The 16,370-nt window shown below is 37.6% G+C and overlaps 1 protein-coding gene across 1 annotated transcript in view; it reads left to right on the top strand.

Annotated features, from left to right (window-relative positions):
• RYR2 (ryanodine receptor 2) overlaps positions 1 to 16,370 on the top strand; it is a 517,690-nt gene that overhangs the window by 339,445 nt on the left and 161,875 nt on the right. Inside the window, exons 55-58 of the mRNA XM_049697219.1 lie at positions 963 to 1,052; positions 1,840 to 1,977; positions 10,181 to 10,258; positions 11,401 to 11,476. Coding sequence (XP_049553176.1) covers positions 963 to 1,052; positions 1,840 to 1,977; positions 10,181 to 10,258; positions 11,401 to 11,476 — 382 coding nt within the window. The remainder of the gene's footprint in view (positions 1 to 962; positions 1,053 to 1,839; positions 1,978 to 10,180; positions 10,259 to 11,400; positions 11,477 to 16,370) is intronic.

A 16,370-nucleotide genomic window follows, 5' to 3' on the forward strand; every position in this document is an offset into this window, starting at 1 on the left:
GGTTCTAGGCGCACAGGCTTCAGTAGTTGTGGCTCGCGGGCTCTAGAGCGCAGGTTCAGTGGTTGTGGCGCACGGGCTTTGTTGCTCTGTAGCATATGGGATCTTCCCGGACCAGGGCTCGAACCCGTGTCTCCTGCATTGGCAGGCGGGTTCTTCACCACTGCGCCACCAGGAAAGCCCCACCCTATTAAACTTGATATTAGGTTTCAGTCTTTGCCTTGGCCAACCGGTCCCTCCTTCCAAGAAACCCCCTTTTTGTTTTGTTAAGCGTATGGCTCTTTCTTTGTTCAGTAACTTAATCGATTTACTAGGTAAGTCAGTAAGAGTGAAGTATCTGTCCTCTATAAAGACTGAGCTGGTGGGGTGGTGATGGAGAGGAGATTTACAGGAAGGCAGTCCTGAGCTATTTCAGCCTAGTTACCCAGATCCCATAGACATACATGAAATGATATAGGGAAACAGTGAATGCACCAAATTATATGGGCAAAATCACGTGGAACAAGTGTGTTGAGAGGTCATTGGACAAAGGAGTGGGCAAAACAAGTAGCATTATTCCGGGAGGCTTCCAAATAAGCCAGCTGCTCCAGTTTTCCTGTTTAAAATGAGTGTTTCCCACTTATTTGTCACACAGGTTGGGGTCCCAAGATGGGCCAAAATGAATATCATAGGGGTCGTGCAGCCTTTAGCCTCCTCCTAGGGGAGGGCTATTGACATAATCACAGACCTGTCTAAGGAAGACTGGATGCATTTAATCTCTGGATAAAAAGATTTGTTCCAAGTGGTTACTCAAAATAATATTGACTATGATGAAATTCTTTATACTGACTTATGCTGGATAAAGTTCAAACCTTAATCCTTATCTTGGTTCATTTTAGATTTACTTTATCAAGTACACACTTAAACACATGTACACCTACACTCTAAAATTAAAGCATGTAAAACAATTTTGATTTTTTTTTTAGTTGGCAAACGGATGGATTTATGGAGAAATATATTCAGACTCGTCTAAAGTTCAACCATTAATGAAGCCATATAAACTATTATCTGAAAAGGTGACGTGTTTATTTTTTAAGTTTATATGGTTTTAATTTGGGGGGGACGTTTTTCTTTGTTATGTAAATTCCTTATTAACACGTCTATTTTACATATACTATTTTTACCTTTTCTCAAAGGTCCCATTTTTTATGTATTGTTTTTTTCTCTGTAGTACCATTTTCTGTCAGTATTTAATTGGTTATTCTCTTCTCTACTTAATACTTTTCTGTTTCTTTTTTATTTTTATTCCTCTCCTGTATTTTCAAGAACTTTAGAAAATATTCTTTTCATTCTTAAGAGTTTTTTGATAAGGGATAATGAAGTAATATATTGTAATATGCTTATTATTTATGTTTTCATATATTTTACTTCTTTGAGGGGAAAGCAGTATCTTGAAAAGTGAAGTGAAAAGGATTTTCTAGGTTGGTGCTTACAGAGGAAGTTACTTCTCTGCTTCAAGAGAAGCAGATAAACGGCTTCAAGCACATGGCATATAATCTGGGACTTCTTCCTAACTGTGTTTCTCCTTTCTAGTTTCTGTCTGAAGTATCAGAATCTGGGAAACTAAAGGAAATTAGCCTCATGCTGTATAATAAGATAGGATCCCTCTTAGCAGCATTGGTCAAACGAGGTCTCAGCTCGCACTCTGCTCTTCAGATTTTTTACTCTCCTTTTTTATTTTTAAATAAACAATGCTAATCAAAAAATTTTAGGTGAAGACAGAGTATTTCAGAACAAAGCATTAAATATTTAAAATTTTTGTTTAGGTTCATAATACCCCACCCTTTTCTGATTTTTTTCTAGGAAAAAGAAATTTATCGCTGGCCAATCAAAGAATCTTTAAAAACTATGCTGGCCTGGGGGTGGAGAATTGAAAGGACACGGGAGGGAGACAGCATGGCCCTTTATAACCGGACTCGTCGTATTTCCCAGACAAGCCAGGTAAGAATCACAGTGATGAATCCACAGTTTATGTTATTTTAAAATAATTTGAATATTTCATTTAATTACTGTGTTTTCCAAAACAACTAACTTGAAAATTCTGAAGACTAACATAAAGTTCAGAAGGGGGAAAACTCTGTTCCTTTTAATTTAAGTGAGTTTAGGTCTTGGTTAAAGTACTGGAGTTTATGTACCAGGTTGTGCTTCTGACAGTATATAAAGGAGTACTCGATGATAAAGTCTTAAAGTTATGCTAATGAAGGATGTAAAATATGTTCCTTTATCCACGAAAAGGTTGTCTACAGAGCTTTTGTCTCCTTACCAGTAAGAACTGAAGGTTGGTTCTTAGGAGCTAGAGAGGTGGTCAGATAGTAGTGATCCAGATCTAAAACCCCACGTATGCTCCATACAAGTGGGCTTGAGCACCTGTCCACGTGCGAAGGGAAGATATGAACCAGACAGGCAGCGCAGGAATCGAAGAGCACGCCGCTAGTGGATCAGGTCAAGGGTCAACTTAACAAGGCTTGGCTCTGGGGCTTCTGTGTTCAAGATGGCAGAATAAGGACAGCCTTGACCTTGAGAACCTAGGGTTCAAGGAGGGGACCAGATACCACCTGGCCCTTTCATTTCTCCTGGGAGCTAAACCTGTCGTCATCCTTTTCCAGACTGCTTGGGCCACTGCCTTTGGTTTAACCGAACTATTGTGTTTATTATTGCCATTTATGCAGATGACATTTTGGAAAAAAAGAAAATGAAGGTACTCAAAGCGTGTGCTTCCCATGCTTCCTACTTGACATATAGTACTGTTAAATAGATTAAGTTCTGATTTGGGCGTGTTTTACATCATATTCTCTTAAGTACCCTGGAGATAGAAGCTGTAAAAGCATATTGTACAGTGTTACCATGCATGTGCACAGTTCTAACTAAATCACATTTTGTTTTAATCTGTTTGAACAAATATTGAGCACAAACTGAGGACTAGGTGATAGGAATACAAAGATAATAAGATCCAATTCTGCTCCTAAAGACTCACAATTTGGTGTTAGAGACAGTCTTGTTAAACCTACCACAACAATAAGATTTAGGCTAGTGGTATGTACAAAATGCTCAGAGTGCAGAGAATGGAATGATGTCTTTTTTTTTTTTTTCCCTGTAAGTTGTATAGGAGATAAGGAAATTATTACATAATGGAAGTGACTTTAAGCTCTGCCAGGAAAAATAAAATAGATTCTCCCACTGCCCTTCATAGCAAAAATTATGTGCTCTAATCTAAAATTGTATATGTTGAATGAGGACATGCCCTTTGAAACAATAACGGTGCCGATTCTGTGGGCCAGCAATAAAGGGTAGAAATGGTAGGAGGCAGACAAGAAAAAAAGACCTGTCTATTAGCCAGAAAACCTGGGCCTATATAACATGCTGGAGCACAGCCCAGAGAGGGCAAGGGAAGGGCTGCAACAGAAAGGGGTACTCCGTTCTCTTGTTGCTGTCTTTGCCATGCCTTTTCCTGCCACTGCTGTCAGAGCAAGTAGGGAAGACTGCTGAGTATGCCTCTGCCTGTCTTATCCATAGAATTTTTCAAAAATACCAGAAAAGGGAGAGAAGCAAAGGTTCATCCCACAGTTTTAGCCACGCTCACCAGAAGACTAAAATAACTTATAGATTTCATACTTTTGCGAGCATCTCTGAAAAAAAAAAAACCAGTAACCGATGATGAAACATAACAAACTCCAAAATGGTACTGGATCATGTCAGATATAAAATGTTAACGTGAAATTTAAGAAACTGTTTCTAAAACATCGGAAGTGATTACAGACTCTGTAAATTATAATTCACAAGCTATAACCAATCCATCTTCAGAAAAGGATTACCTTGTTTTAACCCCAGGAAAATCATAATTATGTTTTTCTGAATTTCAATAAACTTTTCTCAAGATGGCTAAAAAATAATTGTGTAGGTTGTGTATATTTCTGCTCTTCCTTACACCCTGCTTAGCTCCTAGTGCAGTTTTCAGTTCCCATTAAGCCCTCAATAGAACTATTAATTGATACCCATATAATCATCTCTTAAGTCTTAATGATTTTCAGAGTGACATGTGTGACATATGACATATATTGTTAAATCTCCTACGTCATTTCAAAATATTAGGAGGTGCGTATGCCAGATGTACAGATTAAGAGGGACAGCTCTGGAGGTAGACCACTGGGGCTTCAATCCTGGGACCACCACTTTCTAGATATAAACTGCTGGGCACGTTACTCAATCTGTTTACCTCAGTAAATGGTAACTCTTATTATTACCATTATTATTTATATATTTTTAATGCCAGAGAGCATTTCTTCAAAGGTAAATAAAAGAGGGTGTTTGAGTTTGTAGTACTTTGACCTTTCAGTAGTTTAAAAGAAAAGAAAGCATATTTCTATATTTCTATCAGCATCAGAAACAGAGAGCAACAAATGCCACAAATATATTTTTAATCCTTGCCATTATTTTCACACAAACATTCTTTAAGCATGATCCAACATTATTTGAAATGTTAAAATAGCTTGCCATTTCTTAATTACTAACCTAACAGTATTATCATCTTTTTCAGTTATCGTCTTGCCAAACTTCTTAATGTCTCTTCTTCTCTCCATTACTGATTCCCCATGTGACTATAAAGATGTTTTCTATTATGTAATAGATACACTCTTGAATAAATTAAGGAACACTTTTGGTGGCATCACTTTATAGTAAGGACTGCAGTTGGGTGAATTGAGATCGCTTGTTGACATGACTCTGGAGCTGATATTCTTAGCTTCCTTCCACTGGGGCTCAGCACTCCATCTGCGAGGCAAAAGTGGCCTGTGTTTAACTCAGCCGGATCTGGCCCAGCCTGTCTGGGTTGAAATCCTGGCCTCACCATGGAATCGATAGCTTTTTTGTGAGCTCGGGCAAACTGCTTAACCTCTCTGTGCTGCAGTTTTCTCCTTTTTAAAATGAAACAGAAGAGAGCATCTAATTTAAAAGATTATTGTGAGAATTACATGTTGTGATGCTTACAAATCACTTAAAGGAGTGACAGGCATATATTTCAATGTTAGACCTAATTATGATCATTATTATTTTTACGTGGATCAATAACATTGTTAATGTCTTTTGTTTACCATGAACACTACATGAATCATGATTTCAGGAAATTTGCCACTCAATTAGGGTTTTGTAATGTGCATATTAAGATAATATATGGACAATGACAAAGCCAATAACTTGATAGGATATAGAATAGAGTATATACTTCTATGTAGAATCTGATATATGACACAAATAAACTTATCTACGAAACAGAAACAGATGCACAGACATAGAGAACAGACTTGTTGCCGTCGGGGAGGGATTGATTGGGAGTTTGGGATTAGCAGATGCAAACTGTTACATATAGGATGGATTGGTGACAGGGTCCTACTGTAGAGCTCAGGGAACCATATTCAATATCCTGTGATAAACCATAATGGAAAAGAGTATGAAAAATAATATATATATATATATTAGTATATAACTGAATCACTTTGCTGTACAGCAGAAATTAACACAACATTGTAAATCAACTGTACTTCAATAAAATAAAAAAAAAGAATAGAGTGTATAGATGCTGATATAATTATCAGTGAGGAGATACTGAGTAGAGCAGTAAATTGGTGGATTTTGACTTCTTGGTCGTCACTCAATTCAGCAGAAAAGGAGGACATTTCTGACAATTTCAGTCCTATTCCACAGGTTCTCAGTAATTCCTTATTTACCTCCCAATTTTAATTTCTTACATCTGGTTTTTATTACACATGTAGGGTATAAATTATTTAAACAAATTTAAAAAATAAGCTTATAACCTGAGAAGGAGAGGAAGATGGGAATGAAATTTGGCAAGTGTTACCTATCTCGAACTAAAACACAGGCTAGGGTAGAGGGACGATTCGTTCATTCTTTTAACAGTTATTTACTGAGCACCGGCTATGTTCCATGTACTAGCCTAAGCTTTTCAAATAGGTCTATGAACAAAATAGACAAAAACCTCTGCTCTCATGGAGCTTACACGTTAACGGAGAAAGTAAATAACAGATGTAAGTAAACTACATACTGCATCAAAATGTGATAAATATTATGGAAAGAGAAGACGTAGCATGGAAAGGCAGATTCCGAGTGCAGAGCAGGGGAGTTGGTTAGCCTTTGGGGATGAGTTGCAGTATGATATAGGGTTATCAGAGCAGATTGCATGGAGAAGATAAATTGAAATGAAGGGAGGGAGTTGGACCTGTTTGGGGGAAGGCTGTTGCAAGTCGTGCACATGCTCTGAGATGAGAGTGTGGCCTGGCGTGTGTGAGGGAAAGCGAGGAATCCAGTGAGATTGGAGCTCATGAGTACCAAGGAGATGGGAAGAGAGGTCTCAGGGGCCAAATCAGGCCAGAACATTGGGGGCCGTCTTAAGAAAGTTGACAAGTGCTTTGGAGTCAGACAGAATTACTTTAAAAACTTGATTCTGCTGTTTACGATTTACATGATATAATGACTTAAAAGTCACAAAATTCTGTCTCTTCTACTACAGAACATCTCTGGGATACATCCGCTTCCCTCCATGTCCACTGTCTTTGCTCTAATTCAGATATTTAATGTTTTGTTTTGTTTCATGCAACGCATTCCATATCCTCCTATGGAGTTTGTCTTTCTGCCTTCAATCTCCCCCTAATCAGAGGGGGTTGCCATGGGTCTGTACTGGCCTACCAGGTGGGTAGCGTATGTGAGGTGAGGTTAGTGCTGGGGGGGTGGGTGGCAAGGAGAGAATATGCTTTTGATTTTCGATGTCCTGTTAGGCAGAATTCTGGCTCCAAAGATGATCGCCAATCACTGTTGTCTGTAGAAAGGTTGATTTCCTGGGGCTTTGCCAAGGCGATTACGTTTGCCCATGTGATCAAGGTTAATGATCTTGAGATGGGGGAGAGTCTACTGAATTACTGGTGGGTCCAGCGTAATCACAAGGATCCTTAAAAGTGGATACCCTTTCCTGGCTTTGGACAGAGGAGACGTGACTACGGAAGGAAGGTCAGAGAGATGTAGTATAGCTGACTTGAAGATGGAGGAACGGGCCATGAGTCAAAAATGCGGGTGGCCTTTAGAAGCTGGGAAAGACAGGGAAAAGGTGCTTTGATAAAACCTGTAGAAAGGAACACAGCCCTGTGGGCACCTTGAATTTAGCTAAATGAGACCTGTTTCCGATTTCTCATAACTTTGTGATGTTTCAAGGCACTACATTTCTGGCAGTCGCTTATCATGGCAGCAGTAGAAAATGAATACACGTATAGAATCCCAAATGGAGATGGTAATGAATAGTTGAAAATGTAAGTCTAGAGCAGAGGAGCGATGCTAGGCTGGATCAACTCATTTTTGGTTTAATAAAACATGGTTGATAAATGAAATATTTAAAGTAGATGTGGATAGGGACACCTAAAGAAAGCATTTAGAATAAAGAAAGAAACAATTGAAGAGGGAACCCGGAAAGCCACAAATATTTCGAGGTCATTTATGGAAAAGGAGCCAGAGAAGGAGGCAAAGAGATCGGAGAGGGAAGTGGAGAGCCAGGTGGGTGGTTTCGTGAAACGAGGGGGCTGGTTGAGTGGTGGTTAGTCATGTCCAGCGTAGAAGGACCAGTTTGATGGTAGCTGCAAAGAGGACTTTGAATTTGGCAACTTGGAAACTGATTACATTAGAGAGGGCAGGGGTAGTATTGTGCTGGGGAAAGAAATATACTGCGATATGTTGAAGGAAAGAGGTGACAGTGAGAGAGAAGTGGGCCTGGAGTCAGAGGGCCTGAGTTGGAATCCTGCCTGCTCAGAATTTTAGCTCTGTGACCTTGGGCGAGTCACTTAAGTTCTCTAAGTCTCAATTTCCTTTCATGGGTATTTAAGGGAGAAAAAACTGTGATTTTTATTCCACATTCTCTTATGGATGGTACCCAGCAGAGGCTCAGTACTGACACAGAAGCCAAGATTCAGTTAAAACTGACCAGTGGGCTTCCCTGGTGGCGCAGTGGTTGAGAGTCTGCCTGCCGATGCAGGGGACACGGGTTCGTGCCCCGGTCCGGGAGGATCCCACATGCCGCGGAGCGGCTGGGCCCGTGAGCCATGGCCGCTGGGCCTGCGCGTCCGGAGCCTGTGCTCCGCAACGGGAGAGGCCACAGCAGTGAGAGGCCTGCGTACCGCAAAAAAAATTTAAAAAGTAAAATAAAAAAAAAAAAAAAAAAAAAAAAAAACTGACCAGTGAGTTGAGTGTAGCCCATGAGAACATGATTAATGGTAGCATATGATAGCCTCCCTTTGGTTCACGGGCACAGATCTGAGGTGTATTGTACCTTTTATTTAGCTTTTTGTTTATCCATGTCTGACAAGATAATATACACAGTTATGAAATATATCAAACATAATTTCAGATTTATAAGCATGAACCAGAGTTCGTTTCTGTGGAATACTATCCCATAATATGCCGTTGGGTGGAATGAGGTAAGAGCTCCTGACAGTAAGTGAAACCCTCTTGCAGTTGATGGGAAGATAGGTTTCATTCTTGTCTTTTTAAATGAAGTATAGTTGATTTATGTTGTGTTAATTTCTGCTGTACAGCAAAGTGATTCAGTTATACGTATATATACATTCTTTTTATATGCTTTTCCATTATGGTTTATCACAGGATACAGTTCCCTGTGCTATACAGTAGGACCTTGTTGTTTATCCATTCTGTATATGATAGTTTGCATCTGCTAATCCCAAACTCCCACTCCATCCAACCCCCTCCCGCTTGGCAACCACAAGTCTGTTCTCTATGTCTGTGAGTGTGTTTCTGTTTCCTAGATAGGTTCATTTGTGTCATATTTTAGATTCCACATATGAGTGATATCATATGGTATTTGTTTTTCTCTTTCTGAATTACTTTACTTAGTATGATCATCTCTAAGTCCATCCATGTTGCTGCAAATGGCATTCATTCTTTTTCGTGGCTGAGTAGTGTTCCATTGTATATATGTACCACATCTTCTTTATCCGTTCATCCGTCGATGGACACTTAGGTTGTTTCCATGTCTTGGCTAATGTGAATAGTGCTGCAGTGAACATAAGGGTGCATGTGTCTTTTTGAATCATAGTTTTGTTTGGGTATATGTCCAGGAGTGGGATTGCTGGATCATATGGCAACTCTATTTTTAGTTTTTTGAGGAATCTCCATCCTGTTTTCCATAGGGGCTGCACCAACTTACATTCCCACCAACAGTGTCAGAGGGTTGGTTCCCTTTTCTCCAGACTCTCTCCAGTATTTGTTATTTGTAGACTTTTTAATGATGGCCATTCTGACCAGTGAGAGGTGGTACCTCATTGTAGTTTTGATTTGCATTCCTCTAATAATTAGCGATGTTGAGCATCTTTTCATGTGCCAGTTGGCCATCTGTATGTCTTCTTTGGAGAAATGTCTATTTACGTCTTCTGCCCATTATTTGATTGGGGTGTTTGTTGGTTTTTTTTTGATACTGAGCTGTATGAGCCGTTTTTATATTTTGGAAATTAATCCCTTGTCAGTCACATCATTTGCAAATATTTTCTCCCATTCTGTAGGCTGTCTTTTTGTTTTGTAGATTTCATCCTTAAAATGTCAAAATTTAGATATTAAGGAAACCCTCTGGTGATTGAGGATGTCGTTACAAATCACTGAGTACTATATGATGCGCTTTTAAAATTAAAAAGTTGCCTTTATTTTATCTATTTGGCCCATAAAGACATTTATAAATACTGACCTCTTTGATTAACTACCGTTTGTGTGAGGAAAAGAAAATTTCATTGCAGCCAATTAGAATTTGTAAGAAACTCAAGAATTCAATTATCCTTTGATTCCGGTAATATTTCAGAATCTTGCACTCACTACATAATTTGTTGAATCCTGATCGTTAGCTTTACAGATTGGCAATCCCTAAGATATTGGGATGTATTATTCAATCATAAATACTTGTCAGACACCCAAATATAATTTAATCTGCTAGATATGTTTGCAAAATCAATTTGTGTAGCTACTTGCCAGTTTTATCTGAGGAAACGTTACATTTGGAATTTTGTTTGCCTTATATTTCCAAAGTGTCTCTTAAATCTCTCTCTACTGGGTTTTTTAATGAGAGGCTATTTTTTTGCAAATTATCTAGGTTTCTGTAGATGCCGCCCATGGTTATAGCCCCCGAGCCATTGACATGAGCAATGTTACACTATCCAGAGATCTGCATGTAAGTACTTTTAAAAATTTTCTGCAAATTTCATTTTTAAAAAGCATACTGTAACACTTCCTGCATATATTTTACAACATGAATTATTTGAATGTAGTGATCATATAGAAGGTCCATGGAATTTATAGATTATGTACCCTAAGCTTTTAATGCTGTAGAAGTTGATAGAACTTTTTCTAGGATAATATATTTTCTTTAAAGATCACATCTATGTAAAAGCCCTAATATAATTAAATAGCTGCATGTGAGAAGAGACTAAATCAGTAGTTTATAATGCTCTGCTCAAGGATCACTTTAATTACTCATGAAAGAATATATATTATAAGTTGTTTATCCAGGGAAACTGATGGCATTTTGCTTTCTCCACCATAGTTCTATCTGTCTCCTTTGTCACTAAGGAACCTACTTTGAATTGCCTGATTTGTTTCCATGGAACATAAGTTAACAGGTCAATATAATGATCAGACAATGATATTGGCATTGTTAGTATTATTCCAAGAGATATAAGTATATAAAGATAAAAAAATCTATGGATTGTTAAATTGTTTGGCTTGCCCTTTGTCATTGCTCTGGCACGAATGTATTAACATGACATAGTAAACTTGCAAATCAAAAATGAAAGGAATCTTGGAGGTAATCTTGTCAAAACCCAAAGGCCACAGAGGCCAAGGCTCGTCCAAGACCTCAGACTGACCTAGATTGGGACAGACATGGATCTAGACTGCTTGTCTGATGCTCTTGGCATTCAATGTTCACTCAGTAAGGTTTACATCATCTTTTAAAACTTTAGAAATTAAAATAAGAACTTGTAAATAAACATATTTTTAAAGTCCATAGCTAGTTTGAAGTTTCATTATTAAATTAACAAAACATGTATCTCTAAACATTATAAAGAACAATGACCATTCCCATCACATCACCTCTGCTGGTTTGTAAATTCACAGATCATTAGAATCCTCTGAAATTCAGATTCTAAATAACAAAGCTGTGCTCAATTATCTTTTACATGTGTTTTAGCACTAACACACTACGATTTGTTAATTTAAAGTATGTTTTGATATTACATATTGGAAGGCAAAGTTATCTTTTTCTACTATCCTTTTAGAGTATAACTTAGTTGCTAAATATTTTGTTTGTTTAAGGCTATGGCAGAAATGATGGCTGAAAACTACCATAATATATGGGCAAAGAAAAAGAAACTGGAACTGGAGTCCAAAGGTAATATTTTCTAAAAATCCTTATAAAAAAACAGAGTTTGAGTACATGAATGTATGATAAGGATAAAATAGTCTTTTCAGCATAAGAGCTCATTACAGCTTTATTTTATTAGAATGGTTCAAATATGGCTGTACTAGTTTCAAGGTGGAAATGTTATTTCCTAATTTCCCGATTGCTAGTGTATATTTCCTCATGTCTCAGAATTTTGATGGCTCTCTCTTGCCCATTTTAGGATGTAGATAACTATATTTCTTATCCTAATACCCGAGGTGTTCTTTTAGTTACATAGACCTCCCTCACTGACTTCTATCCCCAACTTAAATATTTCTCTTATTTCATTCTATCTCCCATCCTCAGCCTTTTTGGTTTGTTCAGTCCAGTTATGTTATTGTCTCTTACATTCTTTTTTTCTAACATCTTTATTGGAGTATAATTGCTTTACATTGTTGTGTTAGTTTCTGCTGTATAACAAAGTGAATCAGCTGTATGTATACATACATCCCCATATCCTCTCCCTCTTGCATCTCCCTCCCACCCTCGTTATCCCACCCCTCTAGGTGGTCGCAAAGCACCGAGCTGATCTCCCTGTGCCATGCAGCTGCTTCCCACTAGCTATCTATTTTACATTTGGTAGTGTGTATATGTCAGTGCTACTCTCTCAACTCGTCCCAGCTTACCCTTCCCCCTCACCATGTCCTCAAGTCCATTCTCTACATCTGTGTCTTTATTCCTGTCCTTCCCCTAGCTTCTTTAGAACCTTTTTTTTTAGATTCCATATATATGTGTTAGCATATGGCATTTGTTTTTCTCTTTCTGTCTTTTCATCTTGTTTATCATTTCCTTTGCTGTGCAAAAGCTTTGAAGTTTCATTAGGTCCCATTTGTTTATTTTTGTTTTTATTTCCATTTCTGTAGGAGGCGGGTCAAAAAGGACCTTGCTGTGATTTATGTCATAGAGTGTTCTGCTCTGTTTTCCTCTAAGAGTTTTATACTGCCTGGCCTTACATTTAGGTCTTTAACCCATTTTGAGTTTATTTTTGTGTATGGTATTAGGGAGTGTTCTAATTTCATTCTTTTACATGTAGCTGTCCAGTTTTCCCAGCACCATTTATTGAAGAGGCTGTCTTTTCTCCATTTATGCTCTTGCCTCTGTTATCAAAGATAAGGTGACCATATGTGTGGGGGTTTATTTCTGGGTTTTCTATCCTGTTCCATTGATCTATATTTCTGTTTTTGTGCCAGTACCATACTGTCTTGATGACTGTAGCTTTGTAATATAGTCTGAAATCAGGGAGCCTGATTCCTCCAGCTCCATTTTTCTTTCTCAAGATTGCTTTGGCTGTTCAGGGTCTTTTGTGTTTCCATACAAATTGTGAAAATTTTTGTTCTAGTTGTGTGGAAGATGCCAGTGGTAGTTTGATAGGGATTGCATTGAATCTGTAGATTGCTTTGGGTAGTATAGTCATTTTCACATTGTTGATTCTTCGAATCCAGGAACATGGTATATCTCTCCATCTATTCGTATCATCTTTAATTTCTTTCATCAGTGTCTTATAGTTTTCTGCGTACAGGTCTTTTGTCTCTTAAGGTAGGATTATTCCTAGGTATTTTATTCTTTTTGTTGCAGTGGTAAATGGGAGTGTTTCCTTAATTTCTCTTTCAAATTTTACATCATTAGCATATAGGAATGCAAGAGATTTCTGTGCATTAATTTTGTATCCTGCTACTCTGCATATTCATTGATTAGCTCTAGTAGTTTTCTGGTAGCATCTTTAGAATTCTCTATGTATAGTATCATGTCATCTGCAAACAGTGACAGTTTTACTACTTATTTTCCAATTTGGACTCCTTTTTATTTCTTTTTCTACCCTGATTGCTGTGGCTAAAACTTCCAAAACTATGTTGAATGAGAGTGGTGAGAGTGGGCAACCTTGTCTTGTTCTGATCTTAGAGGAAATGGTTTCAGTTTTTCACCATTGAGAATGATATTGGCTGTGGGTTTGTCATATATGGCCTTTATTATATTGAGGTAGGTTCCCTCTATGCCTACTTCCTGGAGAGTTTTTATCATAAATGGGTGTTGAATTTTGTCAAAAGCTTTTTGTGCATCTATTGAGATTATTATATGGTTTTTATCCTTCAGTTTGTTAATACGGTGTATCACATTGATTGGTTTGTGTACAGTGAAGAATCCTTGCATTCCTGGGATAAACCCCACTTGATGATGGTGTATGATCCTTTTAATGTGATGTTGAATTCTCTTTGCTAGTATTTTGTTGAGGATTTTTACATCTGTGTTCATCAGAGCTATTGGCCTGTCGTTCTCTTATTTTGTGACATCTTTGTCTGGTTTTGGTGTCAGGGTGATGGTGGCCTTGTAGAATGAATTTGGGAGTGTTTCTCCCTCTGCTATATTTTGGAAGAGTTTGAGAAGGATAGGTGTTAGCTCTTCTCTAAATGTTTGATAGAATTCGCCTGTGAAGCCATCTTGCCCTGGGCTTTCGTTTTTTGGAAGATTTTTAATCACAGTTTCAATTTCAGTGCTTGTGATCGGTCTGTTTATATTTTCTATTTCTTCCCGGTTCAGTCTCGGAAGGTTGTGCTTTCCTAAGAATTTGTCCATTTCTTCCAGGTTGTCCATTTTACTGGCATAGAGTTGCTTGTAGTAGTCTCTTAGGATGCTTTGTATTTCTGTGGTGTCTGTTGTAACTTCTCCTTTTTCATTTCTAATTCTCTTAATTTGAGTCTTCTCCCTTTTTTTCTTGGTGGGTCTGACTAATGGTTTATCAATTTTGTTTATCTTCTCATAGAACCAGCTTTCAGTTTTATTGATCTTTGCTATTGTTTCCTTCATTTCTTTTTCATTTATTTCTGATCTGATCTTTATGACTTCTTTCCTTCTGCTAACTTTGGGGTTTTTTTGTTTTTCTTTCTCTAACTGCTTTAGGGGTAAGGTTAGGTTGTTTATTAGAGACTTTTCTGGTATCTTGAGGTAGGATTGTATTGCTGTAAACTTCCCTCTTAGAACTGCTCTTGCTGCATCCCATAGGTTTTGGGTCGTCGTGTTTTCATTGTCATTTGTTTCTAGGTATTTTTTGATTTCCTCTTTGATTTCTTCAGTGATCTCTTGATTTTTTAGTAGTATATTGTTTAGCCTCCATGTGTTTGTATTTTTACAGTTTTTTTCCTGTAATTGATATCTAGTCTCATAGCGTTGTAGTCAGAAAAGATACCTGATATGATTTCAATTTTCTTAAATTTACCAAGGCTTGATTTGTGACCCAAGATGTGATATATCCCGTAGAAAGTTCCATGAGCCCTTGAAAAGAAAGTGTATTCTATTGTTTTTGGATGGAATGTCCTATAAATATCAGTTAAGTCCATCTTGTTTCATGTATCATTTAAAGCTTGTGTTTCCGTATTTATTTTCATTTTGGATGATCTGTCCATTGGTGAAGGTGGGGTGTTAAAGTCCCCGTCTATGATTGTGTTACTGTCGATATCCCCTTTTATGGCTGTTAGCATTTGCCTTATGTATTGAAGTGCTCCTATGTTGGGTGCATAAACATTTAAAATTGTTATATCTTCTTCTTGGATCGATCCCTTGATCATTACATAGTGTCCTTCTTTGTCTCTTGTAATAGTCTTTGTTTTAAAGTCTATTTTGTCTGATATGAGAACTGCTACTCCAGCTTTCTTTTGATTTCCATTTGCATGGAATATCTTTTTCCATTCCCTCCCTTTCAGCTGTATGTGTCCCTAGGTCTGAAATGGGTCTCTTTTAAACAGCATATGTACAGGTCTTTTTTTTTTAATCCATTCAGCCAGTCTTTGTCTTTTGGCTGGAGCATTTACATTTAAGGTAATTATTGATATGTATGTTTGTATTACCATATTCTTAATTGTTTGGGGTTTGTTATTGTAGGTCTTTTCCTTCTCTTCTGTTTCCTGTCTAGAGAAGTTCCTTTAGCATTTGTTGTAAAGCTGGTTTGGTGGTGCTGAATTCTCTTAACTTTTGCTTATCTGTAAAGGTTTTAATTTCTCTGTCGAGTCTGAATGAGATCCTTGCTGGGTAGAATAATCTTGGTTGTAGGTTTTTCCCTTTCCTCACTTTAAAAGTGTCCTCCCACTCCCTTCTGACTTGCAGGGTGTCTGTTGAAAGATCAGCCGTTAACCTTATGGGGATTCCCTTGTATGTTATTTGTTGCTTTTCCCTTGCTGCCTTTAGTATGTTTTCTTTGTATTTAATTTTTGATAGTTCGATTAATATGTGTCTCAGCATGTTTCTCTTTGGGTTTATCCTGTATGGGACTCTCTGTGCTTCCTGGACTTGATTGACTATTTCCTTTCCCATGTTAGGGAAGTTTTTGACTATAATCTCTTCAAATATTTTCTCAGACCGTTTCTTTTTCTCTTCTTCTCCTGGGACCCCTATAATTTGAATGTTGGTGCATTTAATGTTGTTCCAGAGGTCTTTGAGACTGTCCTCAATTCTTTTCATTCTTTTTCTTTATTCTGCTCCCCGGCAGTTATTTCCACCATTTTATCTTCCAGCTCACTTATCCGTTCTTCTGCCTCGGCTATTCTGTTATTGATTCCTTCTAGAGTATTTTTAATTTCAGTAATTTGTTGTTCATCACCGTTCGTTTGCTCTTTAGTTCTTCTAGATCCTGTTAAATGTTTCTTGTATTTTCTCCATTCTACTTCCGAGTTTTGGGATCATCTTTCCTATCATTACTCTGAATTCTTTTCTAGGTAGGTTGCCTATTTTGTCTTCATTTATTTGGTCTTGTAGGTTTTTACTTTGCTCCTTCGTCTGTAACATATTTTTCTTTTCATTTCCTTTTTTTTTTTTTTTTTTTTTTGATGGGTGAAGCTGTATTCCTGTCTTACTG

Source organism: Orcinus orca, chromosome 14 (genome assembly GCF_937001465.1).
Source record: "Orcinus orca chromosome 14, mOrcOrc1.1, whole genome shotgun sequence".
NCBI classification, from domain to species: Eukaryota; Metazoa; Chordata; class Mammalia; order Artiodactyla; family Delphinidae; genus Orcinus; species Orcinus orca.